The sequence below is a fragment of the Drosophila hydei genome, unplaced genomic scaffold (genome assembly GCF_003285905.1).
Source record: "Drosophila hydei strain 15085-1641.00,03,60 unplaced genomic scaffold, DhydRS2 tig00000060-arrow-pilon, whole genome shotgun sequence".
Taxonomy (NCBI): Eukaryota; Metazoa; Arthropoda; class Insecta; order Diptera; family Drosophilidae; genus Drosophila; species Drosophila hydei.
The window spans coordinates 1,678,840-1,704,182 of NW_022045656.1; the positions used below are offsets into that span (position 1 = coordinate 1,678,840).

Below are 25,343 nucleotides of genomic sequence, written 5' to 3' on the forward strand. Positions count from 1 at the left end.
CAGCAGCTCCATAGAGCCTGCCCCACATGACTGCCCCATTGAGCGGCTCGAGGATCGCTTAACAGAGTAAAAGAGTAAACAGCTTAAGAACTAACCAGCCGACTGTTTATAATCTCATCCGATCAGGACATCAATTTTTATTTTCAAATGAGCTGCTGCTGCTTCGTCGTGCTGCAAGATAACTTAAAGCCTTATGCCCTAAAATGTGTTGCCAACTAAATATTTAGAGTTCACATATATAAATAGAATTTTTTAATATTTTTTTTGTCTATGTAAAATGCTGCAAACTAGAGCAAATAGCTTTTAGTCCGCTAAATATATAAAGTTAGCTTTTTAATTGCAAGTTTTTATTTATAATATGATCATATGGAAATAGGAATTAGTCTTATATATAATAGTCTTATAGAGCTTAGAATTGTTGTACGCTATCCATCAGGTTCAGGCTCGAAAGCTATTTGGATTTTTATTATAATTAATATTATATATTATTATTAATATTTTTCGATTTTATATAGAAGTAGTTTTGACTCCAAGTTAGGATCTACATAGTTTACCTTCTTTTAGCTATTTTTGCGTTCAGCTACTGTAAGGAGTTGAAGTTCTACTTTGAGAACCATTCAGCTTGGAGCCTCCTAGAAGAGCTCTGTGACTCAACAGTTGAGAGCTTTATTATTCCCTGAGTGGCTAACAATACTGACAATAAAATCAGAAAATTTGCCATAGAAGTTCCTGACACTGATTTATGTGAGCATTCTTCAGGCTTCTAAAGGAGAAAGGAGCTGAGATATCGGAAGTAGGAGCTAAAGTTGTCCGCTCATTGGCAATGCGAGGCGACACCTGACCAAATGCAACACAAATTGGCCTTTCCACTGAGGCTTTCAGATTTTCACATTTTCACATTTTCGGCGCACTCTTGCCGCCACTTGCAGCTGCACCATGGCCACGCCCACATTGTTATTCAAATGCTCTGCCATTAATACTTCACTGGCAATCTAAGAGCTGTAGTCGATGCCACTGTGTGGCTGCCACATGTCATCTGTGCGTGTGTGTTGGGTGCCTGTGGCTGCAGCTCGAGCTACAGCTTGTCGCTTTTCATTTGATTTCCAGCAGCCATTCATATGTAAATGTTCTGCAAGCGACTTCTGCACACAGCCACGCACGACCCTTGGCCACGCCCACCTCCTGCACACTGAGCGCTGTCTGGCAGCCCGTGCACTTGGCTTCTTTTCTTGGGAATTTAATATTCCAAAATGAAATTTCAAGTGTTTTGAATTTATTCACAAGCTTCCAGCGATTGTGTGCCTGTGTCTTTTACTGTTATTTTACTAATATTTCTATTATTTTTTTTTCTCTATTTTTGTTTGCTTTAATTTCTGGTCAAAGAAGCCAAACATAGTCCGCAAACAGTTGGCCACAAACTTTGTCCACGCTTCGTAACGCCCCTTTTAGTGGCTGGTAACTGCCCCTTGGTACCGGCTCGGATTCAGTCATAGTTCCGGCTCCCAGCAGCCGTTGCTGTGCATTAACGGAACAATGTAACAATAAACTCCACACACACACACACGCACACACATCACAGCCTATCTCTAGGAAACTCTGATTGTATCGTGCGAGAGAAATGATTATAGTTCTCAATGAGGGGTCGAGGGACGAAACAGAAATCAAAATCAAAATCATTTGTACGACTACCCGATAACATTCGTGTATAGTATATAGAAAGAGAGAGGCACGCAGAAGAGCTCTCCACTGAGACCCAGCAACAACAACGACAACGAACAAAAGTGACACTAGGCAACATCAATAATAGCAACTACGAACAACAACCCTCGGAAAAAAAGGTATTGAATTTCAGTGCATGTCTTTTCTATCCCTCACATTTTATATGTATTTGTATGCACGCTCACATGTGGGAAAAGCGAGTATATTGGTTTCGTGCCCGCTGTGCCTCGCTCGTTTCCTACCTCTGGCCTAGAACAGAGTCTGATGTGGCTTGCCTTTTAGTATATATCATGTATATCTGCTCTACAGGTGCTTGGGCTTATCTGACAAACCTGTTCAGCTGTTGTTGTTGAGCTCTGAATGAGTATTATTCAGTCAGTTACGCCCGTTCGTTGCTTCGTTTTTGTTGAGGCATTTAATGAATTTATCAGCTGTGGCCATCGCCTGGCTCGTTTCTGAGGTTTCGTTCTCAATTTTTTAGTTTTTTTTTTTCTGTGTCTTGGTTCCATTTTGAACTTGAGATATTTTCGTAGAACTCTCTGTGCAGCACATTTTGGGTCATTGTGAATTCAAATTCTTGTATAACCATTTTCCTAGTGTTCTGCTCTGATGTTCTTCTTTATTACCATTTAATGTGCCACATTCGCTCCAATGTTAATGGATTTGTCTGCGCTCGAGCAGGGCTTAAGATGCGCCCTCAATCATGTCTCCAGACGGTCGTCAATGTTTCGGTATAGTTTTCTCAAATCTTTCAATCTGATGGCTTCAATTGTGAATGCCTTAAATAGCGCGCATTTCAATACAAATTTCAATACAAATAAATTCCATAAGCAAGCTACAAGAACAGACTCAGCGCGGCTTGGCTCAGCTCGGCTCGGCTCAGCTCGGCTCGGCGTGCTGTCGGCTTTGCACTAAGTTGCCAAATGTGTGTTTCATTCCACTTTGTTGCAAACCTTTTGCATTAAAGCACTGTTCCATTTCCACAGCTCCACCTTTTTCTTTCTCAGCGCGGCTTTTCTCATTTTCATCATTTTTCTACTCATTCCATTTCAATTTTTAACTTTTTCCGATTCGTTCCTACTTTTTTTTAGACCAACAGCCTGACCCTGAGACTTTTGCATATTTCCTATGTCCCATTTGCAGCTTTTGGCTGTTAGACATTTTCATTATATTTTAATTTTTTCTTTTTCTTCTTGCTCACCTTTTTTGATTCCTTTTGAAATTGTCCTTGATCACTTCTCTTTTTCTCTGCTCATTGCTCACTTGAAATTTATATGAAGTTGAACCAGATCAGTTCACATTTTGTCACGCAAGTCTTAAATTATATGGCAATACTGTTTCAATTCCATTTTGTTTCTCCGACAAATGGTGTTCCACTTAAGTCTTCTCACTATTCCACTTCCTTTTTGCTAAGCTTAGTTGAAATATGACTTCAGACCAACCGAAAAACTGATCTACAATACTTTCCCTTTCCGTTTCCCACATACATCTACTACTATAACTGTGAATAATTTTCCCGCGTGTTTCTTTCCATTGTTCGAACCAAACTTAACTAGGCAGTAGTTATAAAATACTTGAACTCTTATTCATTTTCTTTTGACTCTACGATAAACTGTGCAAAGACTGTTTCATTCCATCGTTCCATTCGAAATTCCGCCTGCCACGTTCATTTCATGTTCAACTTCAGCACTTTAAATTCAACTCTGCTTTAATATTCACCCAGTAAAGTAGTCAAAACACGGAATAACTCTCTATTCCGTTGTGAGCTCAACACCCAAATGTACAAAAACAAGCAGCAGCAGGGGGAGGCGGGGGAGGAGGGGGCGTGGCAACAGCCAGCAATAAAACTATAAGTAAACACTGTAATTGTGGTTGGCAAACGATGAACATGAACCGCAAAACTGCAAAACCAGACTCGGGGTATCAGTGGGACTAAACCAATCTGTGAGCAGCATCTGAGACACCTGCTCACACCTGTCTCTGCTGCCAGATGGGGGTTAGACGGCAGTCGCATGTGGATTAAAGACAAGTTGCAACAACGCCGTGGGCCAGGACTACTAGAAAGTACACGCAAATCCAGAGGCAAATTCAGATGCAGATGCTGATGCTGAGGCAGATGCACTTGGATGAAAAGTTGCTACTAGCAGCATGAAAACAACAACAGATACAAGACAGCAGGCAGACAGAGAATCCAGTCAGAGGGACGCCGGTACAGACGGGACTAACTAACACCGACAACAAGACAATTAAATTATGCAGGATTTGTGCTGGTTGAGCAAAGCATTTGCTTTTCGATTTAGATTTGTGTTTGAGCTTTCGCTTCGGGCTGGCTTTTCATAGGTTTTGCATATGCAGCTACAAAATTGAATTTAAATAAATTAATATTTAAATATTTACTCGATTTTTACTGAACAGGTGCTAAATGCCAGCTCTCTCTCGCTCTCTTTAACTGCCTTTATTTGCCAGAGCTGTCAAAAGACAAATTTTGATAAACTTGACTTGGGAACAAATTCGAATGGATTTGAACTCGCAACTTCAGAGATGCCGCTTCAGTTGAAAGAACTAATTGAGCTATGGAATAGCCTTCAAATGTATATATATATATATAAATTATAAATTATATATATATTATAAATAAATTATATTTTTTATTGTTCTAGAATCTTTTAAAATTGTTCTCAATTTGAGAACTTTTAACTGATATATAATAATACAGAAAAATTAAAAAAAAAAAAAAATAATAATAATAATAATGAGAGAAGCGGGCTGAGCGGCTAGAGCAGTTAGCGCTTTCAATCACAATGATTTGGAAGCTCCAGTGAGTGATATCTTTTTGGAGTCGTTCCAGCTGTGCCTTGTTTAGCCTGGAAAGCTCTTGAAGAACCCAAGAGACTCCGAGCTCTGCGTGGATCTGCATCTGCTTCCCACAAGTTAGAGATGCTTCTTCATTCCTTCATTGAGTTGCTTCATTTCATTAATCAATTGTTTAACAATTTCACACATTTGCACTAAATTCTTATAGTTCCAACTGGAATTACATATGTGACATTTAAAAGGCAATACAAATCTTATTTAGTTTAAGGCTCCATAAGTAGATTCGCCATTCAAGAATAGTTCGCATAGAACTGCTTGAGTAGTTACAAATTCTTATTAATTTTGCTTGAAATGTTTGCGTATTATAAACAGCTTAAGCTAGCAATTGCCATAACCCAAGCACTTACAGCCACTTGGTACCTTTTCTTTGATTAGTTCGCTGAGCAGCTCCGACCTCGACACCTTCGCTCGGCTACATATTCGGCCGCGGGCCATCCAATTTGTGAGGCGCTGCAGGCCAGTTGCAGTTGCTGTCCCCTCGAGCCTCTCTAAGCCCCACTAGCAATGATAAATCATCTTTTGTTTTCTTATTTTTTTCTGGGTTTCGGTAAGCGTTTCCCATGTTGAACGCCTCTTCAGAGTCGCCGCCAGCTGCTGCCTGTTTCGTACCTTCTTCTTCTTACAATTTTGTTGTTGTTGCTTTTGTTGTTCTGTAGATGCATTCGTAAATTTCATTGTAATTTTATGATTATGGCCGCACGCATTTTGATTGATACTTTAGCACTACTTAGAGGCCATCGGCCCCCGGAGGACAGATGCGTCGCACCCTCAACTTCGGCCCTGGAATTGAATTTCGATTTCGACGTCGACTTTGACTTCGACTTCGACTTCATAATGATGTTGGATGATGAGGCTCAGTGTTCCAGCGAAATTCAATTTCGGAACGAAATGCATTTCGATTTTTTTGAATACATCAATCTTAAAGTTGGGTCGCAACAAAAAACTTCCTGCGGCGCACAAATTTTCAAAGCCTGCGGCTACAAAAGTGGCGCTCATTATGCGCGGGGGCGCGGTCGTAGCCGTCGCACGATGCGTGAGAGAGAGTGACAGAAGGAACAGGAACAGAGGAACGGGAGGGGGAGCGGGCCAGGCCAGGCCAGGCCAGCCTTTAAGCTAGGTCCGGCTACAGGCACTTGTCGGCCCCATCATCATTGCGTATGCCGTTAGGCCGCCCAATGTAATTATTCAATACATTTTACGTGCGTCGCATGCTAAATAGCTAGTCACGCCCCGCCAGCAGCCGCCCAAATGTGTGACGGAGGCCGAAGCTTTGCACTTAAACTTCATTAGAATATGTGTGCGCAATGTGTCGTTGACTCTCTCACCATACGTCCCTCTCTTTCCAGCTCGCGTCTCTATCTCTTTCTGTCTTGTACTTTTTGCTTTTCGCTTTTCCTTTTACTTAGTTTGTTGCCGCACTTTGCAATTTATTAAACATTTTATTGCGCCCCAAGGCGTGCTAAGAGTAAAATGCTGAACAATGTGGCCAGACGGCTGAAACTTTTGACGCCCCACGTCCCGCAACTGCCCAGAAGCTCTGGCAACGTTGGTTAAAGAGCCAACACAATCAAAGCGAAAGCCTAATGCAAAACCAAAACACACACACAAACGCACACACAAGCACACGGAAAGCTCGGAAAGAGACGAAAGGAAGAGGCGAAGGAAGAGCGAGCAACGGGAATGGTTTGGACGCACACGAAGTTGTTTGTGGAACAAAAGAACCTTAAAAGTAAAGAGTTCTTGAGGTGTTGCATATTACTTCCAATGGCCGCTCTTATGGCAGTCGTATCTAAAATGTGTGCTTATTCTACGGTCGAACATACCCTGGAATTATTTAGAATATTGGCTTACTATTTATTCTATGTTGTCTAGTGAAAATACTTTAAAAAAAAAAAACATAAAAACATTTATTTTGTTTTATATTCTAATTTGTAAGTCTATGAAGAGGCCGTATAACTGTGTGCTACACATACATACGTATATAATATTTTTTTTGGATTTTGTCTGCCCTTCTATTTACCTTACTTGATAACAGCTAAGCTCTGCTGATCCCGTGCACACACCCACACACAGACACAGCTGGGCTTTCAGTGGAGCGTCAGTTTCACTTGCAACCCGATGATATAGCTGAGTTAAAAGAATGAATTTAGGTCTTCCGGGCGAATGCATGCATTGTAAGTCCTTAGCCAGGGACCCCTCAGCACCCCAATTATAACGCGCTAAACAATAAAGAAAATAATAATAAAAGTCTAGTGCACAAGCACACACAGGCACACATGTCCGTATGTGCGCCTGTGTGTGTGGGTATGGATGCAAAGAGCAACCCTCGCTAATGAAGCTGCAGTTTGGTCCTCTTCTTCGTCCACTGTTTGCACATACAATTTGCCTGTCACTAGAAGTAGGTAGCAGCTGGATGTGTGTGCGTGTGCGAGAGAGCGGGAGAAGAAGATTATCACCAGTAGCAATGGACGGACATTCATTAGAGAACGAACTGCAAAATCAACAGTTGCGTTCATTTGTAACATTCAGCGATTTAACTCAGCTTAAGAAAGAAATGAAGGTGAGAGAAAGAGAGAAAGAAAGATAGAGAGAGAGAGGGACCTTAAAGCTGCGTGCGGGCATAATTGTAGTTATTGTTGCTGTTTCTACGAGCATTAAGGCAATTTTCAATGTACTATTCCATTAACCAGTCACACACTCACACACACACAGGCCGCCTGTTAACCGCAGGCAACATGTGCACACACACACACATGCACGCACACAGCCTATAGATGTAAGCACACAAAGAGAGGGAGACACGAGGAGAGCGTACAGTCAGCGGTGCTTTATTTGCTGGGAACAAATACTGCCAACAACAACAACAACTAAATCACAGCTGCAGGCAGGCGGGCGTCGGCTCTCAACATAAAAACGTGCCGCCAACGCGTCTCGCATGCTAGCTCTCTCCCACTCGCACTCATATGGCTCACTTGTTGTAACATTTGTTTTGACATTGCTCGCCGCCGACGACGCGTCATCCAGCTGTCCAGCTGTCAGTCAGTCAGTCAGTCATTTAGTCGATCTGTCCTGCAATCAATTTTTTGCAGTTTGTTTGTTGTGCGCTGCACTCTGCGCTTTTTTCCAGTCTCCAAGTGTAAAGTTTGAAATTAGTTTCAAGTTTTCCGTTTCTTTGCTTCTTTTTTGTAGTTGCCTCTTCCCCCTCAAAGTGGGCGACATTTTTTTGTCAACTTTAGCTGTTAAAGTGCTTTAAAAAAAACAAGAACAAGTGCAGCGAAAAGTAGTTGCTATGCACTTGTCAACATTTGTTAAAAACTAGCGACGGTCATTTTTTCCATTGAATTTGAGTTTGAAGCGAATGGAAATCGGAGAGCTTTTAAATTGTACTAAATGGACGAAAGCAGATGTCAGCCCGAGAGCTTTCACGTATTGCACGGCAGCTCAACTAAGCGAATCTGAACTAGTTTTCGGGTCTTACAATGTGTTTGAAATAATTGGAATCGAGAGAACTTTACTGTATATATAGGAATGGAATAGTTTTCTGTAGTCAATAGTTGAAACTATATTTATTTATAATTATGGAATGAATATATAATATATATACAAATCTAATAAAATCCAATCGAGACGAAGTTCAAAGTTGACCTGTAAAAGAAAGCAGCTTATGACTCGTGGAACATTCAATTACATTTAAAATATATATATTATATATATCTTTTATTATTTACTCATCTTTATTATTCCATAATCCAATCACGATCGCCACCTCTAAAGAGGATTTTCTAAAAGAGATTTTAATCGTGGTCATCTACTCGCATAAAGTCAAACGCAGGGGCATTGCAGGAAACCAATATACCCTATATTCCATGACGATTGAGTAACTTGTGTCAAATAAAAGATTTGCCTTGTCCTTTTGTGTTGTGTTTGCTTTATCTGATTTTCCTATAAATAAGTAACAAATGTATCTGGGCTCAAGTCGCAACTGTCCTTTGCAGCGTTTCGCTGACTGACTGAAGATTTTAATTTCGAGTTTGCTCGCGGCGAAACTGCGGCGAATGCATTTTTATTTTTATACCAAATTTGTCTGCTTCTTATTTGGATTTTCTATTTGTTGGAGAAGAAGAAGTCGAGGACAGCAGCAGCAGGGCGACTGCAGCAATGACATCTGCAGGCAGAACGATGAGGCAATTGCGATTGATAAGGGTTTTTCAAATAATGTAACTGTGTGTGTTGTTGTTGTTGTTGGTGGTGGTAGTGTTGTTGTTGTTGTTGTTATTGCCACACACGATGTCAGCTATGCGCAGTTCGTGCGTCGTGCACCTCAGAGTTCACTGAGAAAAATCTCTTGGGAACAAATTGAAAATTGAAAATGAAATACTAGATAAAGTACTAGTTAAAATACTAGATAAAATACTAGATCGAAATTAAATACAAAAGACTTAAAAGCATAAAACTAGTATTGAAATAAAAAAAAATAATAATAATAGTTCACATACGGAGCAAAAGTCCATAGATATTGGCAGAAGTACTAATAAGTAGATTCTGAAAGGTATTTGTATGTATATCAGAGAAGGAAACAAATCTATAAAAAATATTATAAAGAGGAACATTTAACTCCACTTTGTGAGGTGAGAATCAGATGAAGTCTTCTCTATGAACACTATATTCTCGCTCTTAAATATATATAAATTATCATTAGATACTCGTGCGTACCCTTGTCAGATTCCGATCTCACAAATGATATTAGATTGGAATTCGAAAAAAAATACTCGCGTTGACAGCATTGCGGGGCAGGTCAAATTGGTTAAAACTGTATTTTCTACAGTTTTAGAGCTAGAATCAAGATTTGGCATATGAGAATTATATGTTCAGGCCAACTAGGGGCGTGGCAGAGCTTGCTTAGTGTTTCCTACAAATTCTGATATATTTTGAGCACTATTGGTGAGTACAATCCGCATCAAAAAATATATAGATGATATATCTACGCCCATAGGGAGCGTGGCAAATCGCAAAAGTCTAAAAAACATATCTTCCAAAGACTTAGACCACGAATGAGCATTATGTGGTCGACTTTACTTGGTTAAATTTTAATTATCTCTAAAAGAACTTTTTTTAAAGAAATTTCGAGTTTTCAAACGATTTATTTATTTAGTTTTTAAACAGTTAAAGCTTGTTCTATAACAATTTTGCCGGCTTTAAACCAGTTGGTTTTCAGTATCCCATTTATTTTAGAATATTTTTAGTTTTTCACCCGCAGTGTGTCTTAGTTGTTAATTAAATGTAATTTAATTAAATGCAAATTTAGTTGATTTCATGGAAAATCGGGCAACAGTTTTCCCGCCTAGCTGCAGCTTATTAGCATAGGCAAATGAAAGAGACCCAAATCAAATGTTAAGTAATAGGCACGGACACATACACTAGCACACATACTCACACACACACACACACTCACACTTGTATACCCATAAGTCATTCACATACGAGACGACAGGCCCCAAAGCTGCGCCCGTAGCTGACAACAGGCCTGTTGAGCGTGAATGTGTGAAAGAGATAGACTATGTACAAGAGATAGGGGGAATCGAAATAAGTGGAAGAGAGGGAAAGAGGGAAGGGGACTTGCAAATCGAAAGAGGTTGTCAGAAACAGTTTATAACGCCTAGAATTATGCCGCACATAAATCGAAATTGACGCGTAAACAAATATGCACATGGACAGGTGAGGTAGGGGTAGTAAGGAGAGTAGGGGCTGTGCTTGGCTACAATTTCTTTTCATTGCAAATTTCTGGCGTAAACTAGTCGAATTTATGCATATTACCTATTGCCACTGATCAAAGTCAAAATTGACGGAAAAAATCAAATAAAATAATCGAAAAAACTAAGGTGCTGGGCGGGTGACTGCGCCCAGCTGTGAGAACTTAGGCTTTGAACTAGACGTTTGCTTATGGCACCCCTCGCTGTGGGCAAATGCGAAGAATTTTCATTTATGGACAGCAATACGCAGCAACGGAAGGAAGTTGAAGCAATTCGCGAAAACGGTTCAGCAACCAGCAGATTGCAGATGAAAACAGCGTTCAAAAATGTTTAACGAAACAGTTTTTAATTCCTTTAAGAAAAAATCCCTTCTTAAATAAACTGTCCACAATTGCATTAGCAGTTAACATTCATGCTAACTAACAGCAGACAAAAAGTTAGTGGAACTGATAAAAGGGCATAATTTAACATTAAATGAAATAGTTTTCTATTGCTTATTCTGTTTTTTTACCAAAGTGTCGGAAAATTAACTGATAAACTGGCGGCAAAAACGTCAAAATAATTAGATAAACATTTAAGCTAAGCAAAGAGAGGCAAAAGAAAAGAAAAGTAAAACGACGACAGCCTTAAAAGCCACAAGCAGGGAAAAGAAGAGGAAGGAGCAGAAGAAGAGCACGCGACAAATGTGGACGCATAACGGCAATGCTGGGACTGAGAGCAGCAGCAACAGCAGCAGCAGCAGTTGCGGCAATGGGAGCGGCCGAGACAGCGGGAGCAGAGGCCGCAGTGTACGTGACCATAACATGAACTGCCCCCCGCAAACGCACACAGATGGAAACACATACACAATTTGCGGGTTCAAAGTGGGGAGAAGACGACGACGACGACATACAAACAGGAAATATTTAACGTGCCTGCAACAACAACAACATGCAGTAAAATATAAATAAAAATAATAATAATAATGGGCAAAAAGTAGGGAACTGAAAGCAGCAAGAGGCAAGAGAGTCGCGAGGGTTGCTGGCCCTGCACTCTGAGAGAGGCCTGTGCCTGTGCCAGAGAGATTGAGAGAGCGAGGGAACCATAACCGAATGCATAAGCGTGCGTGTGTATGTGTGGGTGCGCTGGTCGTGTGCCGGTTCGGCAGTGCCGAAGCCGAAGCAATGAGCGGCATTGCTATAGTCCTCGCCAGACATAGGGTTCAGTTAAAGCTCTTTCGGCCGGAGTTGCCGTTAGAATGTCCCGTGGGCCCTTTTTATACAGGGAAATTCTCTGATCGCCCAAGAGACACAGACAGACAGAGAGAATGCGCGAGAGTAAGAACGAGAGAACGAACAAGAAGAAGAACAAGAGTGAACAAACAAAACAGCCGACGCGACGGTGCGACGACTTCGCTCTGAGTTGAACAACAGCAAAAACAGGGAATTTCTTGCGGCTGCCGCTGCTGCTGCTGTTGCTGCTGGCCTTTTACGAATTCTATAAATCAGTCTTTCATTTTCTCTTTCACATCATTCAGCCATTTTCTCTTTGACGCGACGGACGCGTCTGCAGATTGCAAGCGGACGAACGGCATCGAAACGGGCATCGAGCGCACGAACAAACAAACGCTTGGGAACTTGGTTTTATGTGTGGATTAATTAAAACAATGTTCTGTGTGTTTGTGTTTTCTCTGCTAGCATAAAATAATGCAAATGCAACTACAAATGCCACAAAGTGCTCAAATATCCCAAGTGCAATAACAAATGCACAAACAGCAGAAGAAAGAAACAAACAAACGTGCGTGAGCTGTGATTCGGTCTATGTATGCGACTGTGTGCGTGCGTGTATATGTGTGCGTGTGAAACATTTAAGCTTTAAGTGCTGCTAGCGTGCGCTGCCACTGCGCTTTGGATAACCGCCGTCGCCGTTGGAGGAGCTGCTGTCTAACATTAAATGTTAGTATACCAACACAAGCATAGTTAAATGTGTACACAGCAACAGAACAAAATAAAGAAAAAAAAACAACAAGAACGCAACGTCTGCAAAGATGCGACGGCCTCTGCGTATGTGCGTGTGTGTGTGTTAAAAATAAAAGTAATCAAAAGGGGGCAACGATTACGTCGCCGTCGCCGTTGTCGTCGCGTGCATTGCTCCCTCTCAGCTGCTGCGCATGTGTTTGTAGTTGTAGTAGTGTGTAGTGAAGTGTGTGTAGCATACATACATACTTGTATACATATGCATACATACGTTAGTATGTGCATGCTCGTATGTGTGTTTTAATTCTGTCAAACTATTACAGCAGCGCTTACATTTACATCATATGTTAAATAAACTGTTAACATTGTTTGTTTTTGTTTGCCCACGCAAATATGCAATGATTTCTTTCTCACCTTCTCTCATACTCTGTCTCTTTTGCTCCCCCTTTCTTGTGTTTTTTTGTCGCGTTTTGCCCACCCAAAACGACGCGCGCTTTTCATTCATACGTTGCAAATGAAGCATGCTCAATTGTGCGAGGGATGGGGGGAAACGATGGAATGGGTAGGGGTTGGAATTTGTGTTGGGTGGTAGATACACACACACATACACAGGCATCTCACAGGCGGAAGTGGAAGTCACTTTGTATATGTATTCGTATACGCGTGTGTGTGTGTGTGTGTGTGTATCTAATGGGATTTACTAATAAAATGTAAATTGTTGGCGTTTTTACTAGGAGGCCGCCAATGAATTTAATATGAAGTGTGTGAAAAGTGTGCAACGACAACCAAGACAATGAAAAATAAAATACAAGTGCCTAATTTACAATGAAAAATAATTTCAATCCAATAAATAATTGAACATCAACTGAGGAATATGCAATTAAAAACTCTCAGTTGAAACAACTTACCAAAACAAATGAAATGCTTAAGTAAATATCATCGAGAGGGACAAAACTGATAAAAATAAAAAGGGGAAATGTGACTCGCAGGTGAAATACTCAAAAGCAAAAATGCCGTCGGTGAAACATAAATCGAAAAGCAGAATAAATGAAAAAATATGTTAACAGAAAACATAAATATATCAGTTTGAGTTCGAAAAATATGGAATAAATAATAAATATTAAAATATAATATAGTTAATTAAACGGAACATTGAAAAAATTACAATATTTTAGTTTAACATTGTGAGAAAATGGAATTTATAAAAGTAAAGAATGTGTTTTACAATAAACATTAACTATGAAAATGCTACTTTAATAAAGTCCATAAGGCATATTTTAATCTTTATAAAATCAGTCCAAAATCTAAATAAATAAAAAAATAAATACATAAAAACATTTGTAGAACTTTAGAAATGACTTTTAAGCGGATACTTTTCTAATTATTTAGATTGATATTTAAAATATACAAAGTAAACTAGGTACAAATCATGAGAGCTCCTTTGAAATCCTATATCAGCTGAAGACTATTTCATAGTGTTCGTTGATTATCTTAAAATACAATTGTATTATATCCCTCGCACAAGATACAATCTTGAAAGTAACTATTTAAATATAGGCGAGTAAAAGCCAATAGGAGAACCCCTCTTTAAAACAGAATCCAATTGGATAAAAATTAAAATATATTAAAATACTCATTCCGTCGTGCTGGAAAGCCAGCAATTAATGACAAAATATCCTGCTTTAAAGGTAAACGAACTTGAACATTTCAAAATAGTTCGAATATTTAAATGGCAACAATCTATAAATTTTACATTCATATATCACAATTGTTAATTATGTATGTGTGTATGTGCTTGGTATCTGAACATAAAGAGGCGGGGCATTAAAAGAAAACCCATCAAAGTCCCATCCCAAACACAACTACAACAGCGGCAACAGCGGCGGTCTAACAAATCCCAACTTTTAACGATGCGTTTAACAGGAATGCTGGCGTCGCGGCCGTCAGAAGCAGCGACTGAGGCTAAGGCTTCGACAGCGAACGCAGGTGAAATGCCAGCATCGACGCCGACGTTGCTGTCGCTGTTGCTGTCGGCGTCGCCAGTAAAAAATTCTTTAACCACAAAAGTCAAATAAAATATTTAACAAATTCAAAACGCTCATAAATACTGTTAAAAAATAGAATCAAGTGCAGTCAGCATTGCCAACAACAACGACTGCATACAAAATAGAAAAATAGTAAAATAAGTAAAACAAAACAAAAACTGTAAAAAGAAGGCAGCGCAAGTGCATATGTTAATATGATTGCGTGCGTGTAAGTGTGCGTGTGAGTGCGAGTGTGTGAAAAAGCCTCACGCTCAACGCTTTTTATTAATTCTGTTAAATATGCACACATAAAAAAGAAAAAGAAACAAGAATTTCAAACAAACATCAAACGCGGGTTTGGGGGGTCACAACTGCCGACGTGCAGTCCACTTCCCATTTCGTTTCCCCTTGCAGCGCAAAACGGCACTCGGATTGTTTGCCTGCGCCTCTACTACCTGAAACTGAAATTTTCCCGCATTAGAATGCTCGCGTTCCAACTTCTTGTTGTTGTTGGTGTTGCTGTTGCTGCTGTTGTTGTTGGTTGGTTGGTTATGTTGCACGCGGGCAACGACGACAGACAATCAGCGGGACAGGCGAATACACAGAGAGAAACACAGACGGCCAGAGTACGGCAAGCAAAGCAACAACAAACAACAAAAAACACGCTGGCAAAAGGGCATGGAATGGAAGTTGAATTTATTTTTCTTCCTTTTCTGCTGCTGCTTCTTGCGTTATACTGTCTGTCTCTGTGTGTGTGTGCGTGAGGTATTATTTTTTTTGTTTACCTTATGCTTTCGTTTATCGACCCGTTTTTGGTTTTGTGTGTTTTTGTGTGCTACATATGCGTTTCTTTCGCTCTTTCGGTCTTTTATTCGTTCATTCGTTTGTTCGTTCGGTCGTTCGTTCGTTACCTCGCGTGCGCCGTTCTCAGCAGCTGAAGAAGAAGCAGCGGCAGCAGCATAATCGCAGCTTGCATGCTTATGTATCTTGACCCTCTCTCTCTCTTTCGCCTCTCGCTTGCTGTTATTGTTTTCTTAACGTGTTTAAACTATGAGGGACAAAAAAGACGTTTCCTAGGTTCTTTATCAATAATAATAATCATTTTTGTGTTGCGTGTAAATACCTCTTAAATTTACTAATACTGTTAATACAAATATTGTCTGTTTTAAAAATATTTTTACTTTCCACATTTCGAATGTAAGCGCCATTGGTTGACCAGTTCGTAGCATTTAGCTTTTGTTAGCTCGCAGACTTCCATTTTCGATTGCTTGGGAAATTACACAGCTGTTGCGCCTGCTATTGTGAACGCCTGTAACAGAGCGCTAGTGATGCGCGCTGCCTGCAGCAATGTTAGCTAACAGCCAATAAAACAAAAAACAAAGCTGTATGAAAAAAAACCTAAACGAATTGTTATTGTGTTTATTGTGTTTGTGCTTGCCAAGAAAAATGCAGCGAACATGAATTAAAGTGCTCACGAAATGTGTTCCACATAAAACTCACTTGCTGCACTTGTGGGGCAGCAGCAGCAACAAACGCGCGTCTGACTGCCCAAAGGTGTGGCTGAAATTAACTTAACATGAACTTTTTTGTGTTTGCCTTTTATAACTGTTATCTGATGCATTTGGTTCTGCTTTTGTTTTGTTTTGCAGCGGCGTTGCCACCTCGCTAAGCTGCGCAGACTCTAGCACAGGCTCCAGTGAGGATGCATCCGAGCCTGGCTCACCGTACAGTGCGCACTCGCTATTGAGCGACGAGCAGCAGCTAAACAAAATGCCGCCACAAATACTCAGCGCTGCACCAAGCAGCAGTAGTAGCAGCAACAACAACAGCAACAGCAACACTGCAGCATCAACTGCTGCAGCAACAAACACAGCGAACGCCGCCAGAAGCAACAACACTGCCAAAATCACAACAGCAACCAATGCAACTGCACCCGCAACTGCCACTGCAACTGCAACTGCAACTGCAACAGCAATCCCACAACGCAACAACACGACGCTGCCTACGCTGCAATGGCCATGGAACACGAGCCTTGGCAGCACCTCGACTGCCGTGCCGGCTGTTGCAGCGTCCAAGAAGCGCGCCGCAGTCAACAGCAGCAGCAGCAGCCACAGCCACAGCCACAACAATAGCAGCAGCAGCAACGAGGCCAGCGGCTTGGCCTGCATTGCTGTGGCGCCCAAGAAGTCTCGCTCAGATCCACAAAGCAACAACAGCAGCAGCAACAGCAGCAGCAGCACCAGCGACAAAAGACTGAAGGCAGCTGCCCAGGAGGAGTCGCAGACCAAGATCACGGGCTTCTTCAAATCCCAAATGAAGGCGACACCGGGCAAGCTGTCGGCGACGCCATCGCCGCCGCCAACAGCAGCAGCAACAGCCACGCCCAACACGCTGACAATGAGCACGCCAGCAACAACAGCCTCGCTCAACAAATACTTCAACATACTCTCGCAGTTGAATGAGCAAAAGCAGCAGCAGCAGCAGCAACAGCAGCAGCAGCAACAGCAACAGTTGCAGCCCAAGCTGACGGCAACTGTTGCTGCTGCTGCTGTGCTGCCAGTGCCGGCGCTCAAGAAAATCGAACGCAGCAGCAAGCAGCCCGCCAAAATTGCTCAGGTGGCGCCCAATCTGCGCAAGACGCCGAGCAGCAGCAGCCACAGCCACAGCCACAGCCACGCCCACAATGCACACGCCGCCAACGCCCATGCGGGCACTGGCAAATCGCCCGCCAAAAAGCACGTGGCCATTGCGCCGCGCACGCCCGAAATGAAGCAGCAGCAGCAACAGTTGCAGCTGCAAACATCGAAAACGTTGCTCGCAGCAGCAGCTTATCGCGCGCCCCCCAGCAACATCATCAGCAGCAACAGCAACAACAACGGCAGCAGCAGCAGCAACAGCAGCAACAACACCTCAACAACAGTTGCTACAAAGCCCTGCCAGAAGCTGCAATTGGCTGCTGCGGCCGCTGCCGCTGCTGCTGCTGCTGCAACGCCCACTGCCACTGCCACGCCCAACCCCACGCTCTATCAGCTGCCCGTGCAACTGCCAAACTTGGTGCATCTGCCGCCGCAGCTGGCGGCCGCCGCCAACATCATGCAGCTGAACAACGTGGCCAAGGCAGCAGTTGCTGCCGCAGCCAGCAACAATGCAGCAGCAGCAGCCGCCTCAGCGCAGGCAGCGCAAGCGGCGCAATACTTCCTCAACGGCACCGTCTTCAAGCTGCAGCAGGTGACGACGGCCACAACGACAACGGCAACGACCGCCACAGCGGCGGCAGCTAGCGCCAATCCCTTCGGGCTGAATGAGCTGCAGGAGCTGCTGCTGAAGCAGCAGCAGCAGCAGCAGCAACAGCAGCAACAGTTGCAGCTGCAACAGGCGGCGGCTGTCAAGGCGGCTGCTGCAGCGGTCGCTGCCACGCCCACAGCTGCCAATGGCGCCGCCAACCTGCAGGAGCTGTTCCAGCAGCAAATTGCAGCAGCAATCGCCGCGCAACAGCAGCAACAGCAACACCACCAACAGCAGCAGCAGCAGCACTTTCAGCGCTTGGGCGCCGCGGCACCTGCGCAGCCCGTCTTCATGGCGACGCCAGCGGGGCTGCTGCTGAATGCAGCTACGCTGCCGGCGATGCTGGCTCAGGCTGCAGCAGCCATTGCTGCCAACAACCAGCAGCAGCAGCAGCAGCAGCAAAAAGTAGCTGCTGCTGTGGCGCTGCAGCAGCAGCAACAGCAACATCAGCAGCAGCAGCAACATCATGCGCTGCCTGCTCTACAGCCCATACCCGCCCTGAGTTCCATATTTGAGCCTGCCAGCGAGCAGCAGCAGCAGCTGCAGCTGCAGCAACAGCAGCAGCAGCTGGCCCAGCTGTTGCTCTCACATCAGCAGCAGCAGCATCAGCAGCAGCAGCAACAGCAGCAGCAACAACAGCAGCAGCAGCAACAATTAATCACTGCCACGCAGCCACCGCCACTGACTGCTGCCAACAGCAGCAGCAGCAGCAGCTGCAGCAACAACAACAACAGTAACACTGCCAGCAGCAACAGCAACGCCTCGAGTACTGTAATCAACAACAGCAACACTGCCCAACAGCAACAACAGCAACAGCAACGTGCCATCAGCAAGGGTCCGCCTCCTTTGGTGACCATCTCGAACGCCTCGCCCGCCAAGTCGCGCACGCTGCCTGCTGGGCTGGCCAAGCCGTATCAGAAGCGGGCGCAGCAGCAGCAGCCGCCACTTAGCAAAACCAAATATACAGCCATTGCCACGCCCACTACGCCGCCGCCTTTGGTGCCAACCAGCGCGGGCGCTGCTGCTGCCAAGGAGCTGCAGCAGCTGCGCAAGTGTGCCACGCCCACAACGACGCCTACGCCGCCGCTGGTGAGCATAGCGCCGGCCAAGCTCACGCCAACGCTGAGCATGGCCAAGCAGCAGCAGCAACAGCTGCCGCCATCGACAACAATTGCTAAGATCTCTAGCAGCGCTGATCTCTTTGACTTGGTTAAGAATTCCAATGGCGCCATTAGCATTTTGGGCAAGAGTGCCACGTCGACTGGCACGCCCACAGCCGCAACACCCGCCCCATGCACGCTGACGCCGCTGCCCTTCAGCTCGCCCAGCAGCAACAGCAACAACAGCAACAGCAACTGCAACAGCAACTTCCAGCAATCGGCACGTGCCTCGCCGGCTCTGTCCGCCCACTCGTCGAGCACATTGTCGGCCTTCGGCAAGTCTTTGGTGGCCATCAAGTCGGAGCCCATGGAGGAGTCAGCCACGCCTCCGCTGTCGAGCACGCCCAAGCCGCAGAGCTTTGCCGGGCAGCTGCCCAATGCCAGACGCGTGGAGCCACTGAAGCACGAGCTGTTGGCCGCCGAGTGCAACTCGAACTGCAGCAGCAGCTACACCGGCAGCAGCTCGGTGAGCAGCGCAGCAGATCTCTCGCTGGAGGCCTCGACGCCGGCATCGTTAAGCTCGGCGCTATCGCCGGCCGCCAGCAGCAACAGCAGCAGCAGCCAAACGCAGCAGATGTGCTCGCCGGAGGGGAACGCCAGCCAGCAGGACATGCTCAGCGAGATGGTCACGTCCTCGTGCAATTCCAGTGCCACGGAAGACTGCTCGCAGGCAGCAACGCCAGCAGTTGCTGCAGCCACAGCAATTGTTGCTGCCGCAGCCGCAGCTGTGACAGTTGTCGGCAGCAGCAGCAGCAGCAGCAACTATGATGAGGAGGACGACAAGTCGGTGGCCTCCTCAGAGACGGCCACGCACAAGCGTCTGACACCCGAGTCCGGCATTGGCGGCAGCCTCAGCAACAGCGAGAGCAGCAACTCCATTGCAGATGCCATGTAAGTCACAGTCAGCAGAAGATATCTCTTAGTCGGGTCAACCAGTTCTCACTCTCTGAATGTCGCTCTTTGATCTTAGCTCCTCGAAGTCCGTCTGCCCGCCCGCCTCGGCCAGCAGCAACAGCTGCAACGCCTCCGACAGCAACTCGTTGGCCAGCAATGCGCCGTCGCCCGCCTCGCCCAGCAACAACAGCAACGACGAGTGCTCCACAGCCTCGCCCTGTCTCGTGCCGAGCACCATGGTGGATACGACGCTGGCGGAGAGCGCCAGCAAGTTGTTGCCCAAGTGCGCCATTTCGCCGATTCTGTCGCAGCCCAAGACGATCCGCTTCCCGGCCGGCGCCGGAGCAGGCGGCAAGGGTGCGAAACGGCATGATGGCGTCTGCTACTGGGACAAGTGCAACAAGAAGCACGAGAGCAACTCGAAGCTCTTGGACCACATGCAGACGCATCATGTCAACACGCAGACGGGGCCTTTCGCCTGCCTCTGGGTGGGCTGCAAGGTGTACAATAAAGAGTCCTGCTCCCGTCGCTGGCTGGAACGCCATGTGCTCTCGCATGGCGGCTCAAAGCAATTCAAGTGCATCGTCGAGGGCTGCGGCCTGCGCTTTGGCTCACAGGTAAGTAAAGAACCACACTACAACACGTGCCCTTCGACTCGGCAGCCTGAGCTAACTTGACTTTCCTTCCACCTTCGCAGCTGGCTCTGCAGAAGCACGTGAACAATCACTTCAATGCCACGGACAATGCCAAGGAGAGCACCAGCAAACGCACATCCGATCCCCCGGTGCCGAAGCAGCTGCGCAAGAATGGCAAGAAGCTGCGATACCGCCGACAGCCCTTCTCAGGTAAGGCAACATATTGAACTGGAAAATAAATATATATACAAATGCTCCCATTCCAAATCGTACAGCTCGCATGTTTGACTTCTTTGACACGGGCATTATGGAGGGACTGCAGCATCGCCTACGCCAGATCAGCACGCTTACGAACGGCGCTCAGGCCATCACGTTCCAGGGCCAGTGCCTGATGAGGAGGAGGAATCGGCAAGGCGGCAACGAGTGCTTCGTACGCTGGTCGCCGCGCGAGATGTAAGTGAAACATGATTGAATGAGAGAGCAGAGAATATATCTTATCTATGCCTATTTCGATGCAGCATCTCGGATGAGTGGATGCCCGAATGCCCGAACAGGACGCGTCAGCACTCGAAGGTGCTGCAAATTAAGCACATGCGCCCGGCGGAGAAGACACGCATTGATAGTCTGCTGAGCACCGCCTACAGACTGCGCTACGATTCGCAGCTATTCGCTGACGATTACAATGTGAGCGAGCTGCAGCTGCAGCAGCAGCAGCAGCAGATGGCGGACGAGGAGGAGCAGAGCGGCAGCGAGTGTGCAGACAGCGAGGAGGACGATGAAGATGACAATGATGACGACGACGATGACGTCGAGGACGTCGAAGACGAGGAAGACGACGAGGACGAGGACGAGGACGAAGACGACGGCGTCTCGGGCACAATTAGCACCAGCAGCGGTACCGTCTCCAGCTACCAGCAGGTGCTCAGCATAGCCAAGCTGCAAATGCAACAGCGATGCAAACATCCGCGCAAACCCCCCAAGGCAGCGGCAAAAATAGCGACTAAAGTGGAACAGCTAGTGCCGACAGATGCGCTGGTGCCGATTTAGAAAGTATTTGCTAAGTAATTAAACCACCCCACAACAAACAAAACAAACCCCAACATGCCCCCAAAGGACAAACGAGTAAACAGTGACAAGTAGTTTTTAGTTTATTTTTATGTAAGGCCACCCAAACAACAAAGCCCGAAACTTTCATAGACATGCACACACATATACATGCATACTATACGATAAGTCTTGTAACATACATATATAGCTCTGTTCATATATAGAAGGCAGATATTGCTTGCAGTTTTTAGATAATAATGCAAATCCACATCAAATGTATATAGAAATCGCTTCAATATCATCAAAAACGAAAACGGAAAAAAAAACGCGTGAACAAATTTTATAGGTTTTTTTTGTATTTTATTTTGCTGAAGACAAGCATAGATATATATATATATCGCCTAATGTTAGCTGTAAACTTAATTAGTTTTAAATTTATAATTTTTAACTACTTTATGTAAATTGTGAACTGCCTGAACGAAGGAACGCAGAAGAGAGTGTAACGCCGCCGCAGACAAGACTTTTTTTCTCCCAATATCATCTTCATTATAATTTTATGTACTCTAAGTTGAAACGTTTTTGATTTGATATTGTTTTCTTTATTCGTTTCGTTTCGTTTTAATCGTTTCATTGTATTCAAATACTTCCAAAACAAAAGGGAAAACGCACAAACAACCAACAAGAATAAGACTTGAAGCATTTATCGCTACAAAACAAAAGAAAAAAATTGTTTCTAATTCTTAAACTAATTAATTAATTAAACAAATTCAATGTACTCAATTCGAACAGCAATGCAAAAACAGTTTTTAGGTTTCTTTAGCAAACAGCCAAGAGAAAAGAAAAAGCAAAAGGAAAAAGAAAAAGTTTTCAAAATTATCTTTAACAAATTAATGTAGTCAAAATTTTTGATTAGGAAACTCGTATGTAAATATTTAACAATTAATTAATTACACTTAAACAATTTAATTTAGACAACAAAACAAAACAAAACAAAGCAAAAGAAAGCAAAACAAAATAAAAGCAATTATTTGTTTAAATTCGTTTCGTATTCAATTTTTTGTTTGTTTTCCAATTTTGATTTTATTATTTATCTAACAGTCAAATGTCACATGTCAAATGTCACATGTCACAGGTCAGGTTCGAGCAGAGTTCGCCCTAACAATAAATCATTTAAAATATTTAACAATTTGTAAAGTCTTTAAAGTAAGTTATGCAAAGATCGACGAAGAATACCCTAAAAAGTACTCAACACTGCCAAAGCGAAATGAATACAACAACTACAACAAAAAGAACAACAACAAACAGTTTAAGATCGACTGATAAATGTATAGATATATAAATATATCCATTAAAACTAAATTTATAGATCATTTATATATATACACCCTATATATATATATATATTGGATTTCGTAAATCTGATTATCTGATTTCGCACAAAGCTTTTTCGTATGTTGCAATAACAATAATAAAACATATAAATTCCCCATAAAATATATTAAATATATATAAACAATACATATATGTATATATATATATATATAAATATAAATATATATATATATATATATATATATGTATGTGTGTGCGTGTTGTAGAACATACTCAAGACTTAGTAATGCTTGGTTAGTTAGAATCCCTGGCCATTAAATCGGGTACTTAAAGTTACAACTTAAGAATTGTATACAAGAACTATAAGCAAACTCACACATGTATATATATATATATATATATATATATATACTATATCATATATATATATATATTTATGTGTAGATAACGCATGGCATTAGAATACTTTCTTAGTTCGAGTTATTTTATTATTTTAATGAGAATGAGGCAAAAGTTGCATTTTGTAAATGATGTAGGCAATATATATATACATATATATATATATATACTTGAAAGCAATACCTTTTAACAATCGCCTATGTAGGTTCGGAGTTCAAACAAATATTTTTGGGATTGCCTAACATAAGATTCTTCGATATTTTGTACCGCAACAAGAAACAAACAAAAAAAGAAACAAACGAAAAACAAAACAAAAATGAGAGAAAATTCAAAATGAATAAAGAAGCATATATATATATATAAGCTTGTATATATATATAAAACTACCTCAGATTTTTGCGAAACAAAGGAAAAAATACAAAGTAAATAGGAATTTTTCGAGACAAGTTTTCTAAAGAACCTTAAGGATAGACACTATATTTAATATATGGTTAGCTGTCGTCAAATTCAGCCGAACAAGGGAAAGTATACAAAGCAACAATTAAAAAAAGAAAAACAAAAACAAAACAAAATTAAGAAAAGAAAGTTAAAAAGAAAAGTGAACGAGAGTAAACAGAATAAGCCTAGGTTAAAAAATTGAATATTTTGCTAATATTACGTAAACGCAGTTCTTCGGGATACTAAAGCTGCCCATCTAGAGTTTTCCCCAACTATTTTTCGATTGCCCATATATCATTTTAGAGGATTCCAGTTGCAATCTTCCAAAAATCTGTCAAAAACAAATACCTTTGCCTTCTTAACGCCAATTCGTTTTGTACATAGTTTATTGATATACAAGGAATACAACTATATATATAGATATATATATATATATAAATAAATATATATATATATATATTTATATATATATATATATTATTATTATTATTTTAACATTAAATTACTAATAATGCAAACTGCTTTAATAAATTAAAAAAACATGAATCAAGCATTACATAAAAATCAATACAAATCCATTAAGAATTAGCAAAGCAATTGGAAAATTTCTGTATCGCGTTTTCCGATCTTATGAATAATTTTAGAGCTCGCCAAGCTAAAGAGAACCGAAAACACATTTTGATTTAGCATTCAGTTCCAATTAATGTAATCAAAATAACATTTTATACATAGATTATATATATATATATATATATATATATCCTATATATATATATTGTATTAACTCTACATATACACGAAACTTAGTTTGTACAAGTGGAACCGACAGTAAACAGTAAACAGTAAACAGTAAACAGAAACCATGTAAACGCTGAGAAAAGAAAAGAAAAAATATATATAAAGGAAGAAAATATTTAAAAAACAAAAACTAATACGTTTGTTTTAATTTAACAGTAAATAATAATTACTTCTTGAAGGTAAGTCTTGGATGTTGGAGGAACATATATATTTTTATATACTTATTTCTATAGATCAAAGATGTCATCTCTGCCAAGAGGACTTGACATGTATTAACAGAGACAGGTACGACACTCTCCTGCAGGTAGACAAAGTTCCTCAACTTTCTACACACTGAGGCCGACTAGTTTCTGGGCGAACATAAATGCCTAACACACAAATGTTAAGCTACTGCTAACTAACAGCATGTAGCTGCGGCTGTTAAGTAACAGCAGCAACCCACATGAGAGCTGCACAGCAACAGCAGCTGTCATTAAGTGAAACACAAATCTACATCTCGGATAAAGTCCGATGATCCACTTCTAAGACCCCCATTAAAATAAAAGTCAATATTTTTTTGGAAATTAGAAATTACAATTTATTTCATACAATGTCTGATGTTGTTGATGTTGTTTTTCTCGAATACACAGTTACAGTAGTTGCTCTAAAAACCTCATCGATCGTATATATATATGTGTGTGTGTTCGTGTGGATGTACAGTAATTGGAGAATGCAAATAGTAATAACAGTTCGTATCAAGCCACGCGCAGCAACCTGAACGAATACGCGGCCTGTCCCCCTACGGTACGCCACGCCCCCAAAAGCAAGCAACACGCAGGCTGCGGCTTTAGAGGAGCGATCATCTTCCGCAGTAGATGGGGCGAAGCTTAATATACAAATTTGAATGTTTCTCTCGCTTTGCTTGTTTGTCTTTTTGTGCATTTGTTTTCGCTTGTTGTTCTTGGGTTGTTAAGCTGTGCGTGTCTGTATATGTGTGCAGCTGTGTGGGCGTGGCTGGGCGATGCGCGTTCTGCACGGGTTGGTCACCTCCGCT

At 42.6% G+C, this 25,343-nt stretch overlaps 1 protein-coding gene and 1 long non-coding RNA gene across 2 annotated transcripts in view; one reads left to right on the forward strand and one right to left on the reverse strand.

The window, feature by feature from the left end:
- Positions 1 to 21,678, forward strand: part of LOC111592232 (zinc finger protein jing) — a 183,130-nt gene extending 161,452 nt beyond the window's left edge. Inside the window, exons 2-7 of the mRNA XM_030226127.1 lie at positions 15,972 to 18,336; positions 18,373 to 19,658; positions 19,738 to 20,278; positions 20,359 to 20,506; positions 20,572 to 20,749; positions 20,815 to 21,678. Of these exons, the coding sequence (XP_030081987.1) occupies positions 15,972 to 18,336; positions 18,373 to 19,658; positions 19,738 to 20,278; positions 20,359 to 20,506; positions 20,572 to 20,749; positions 20,815 to 21,343 (5,047 nt within the window). The 3' untranslated portion in view covers positions 21,344 to 21,678. The remainder of the gene's footprint in view (positions 1 to 15,971; positions 18,337 to 18,372; positions 19,659 to 19,737; positions 20,279 to 20,358; positions 20,507 to 20,571; positions 20,750 to 20,814) is intronic.
- Positions 21,679 to 21,965: 287 nt separating this feature from the next.
- Positions 21,966 to 22,328, reverse strand: LOC115482768. Its single transcript, XR_003944124.1, has 2 exons — positions 22,120 to 22,328; positions 21,966 to 22,049 (listed from the first exon to the last, which is right to left on the reverse strand). It is a non-coding gene; the product is annotated as an uncharacterized LOC115482768 (long non-coding RNA).
- Between the last annotated feature and the right edge of the window lie 3,015 nt (positions 22,329 to 25,343).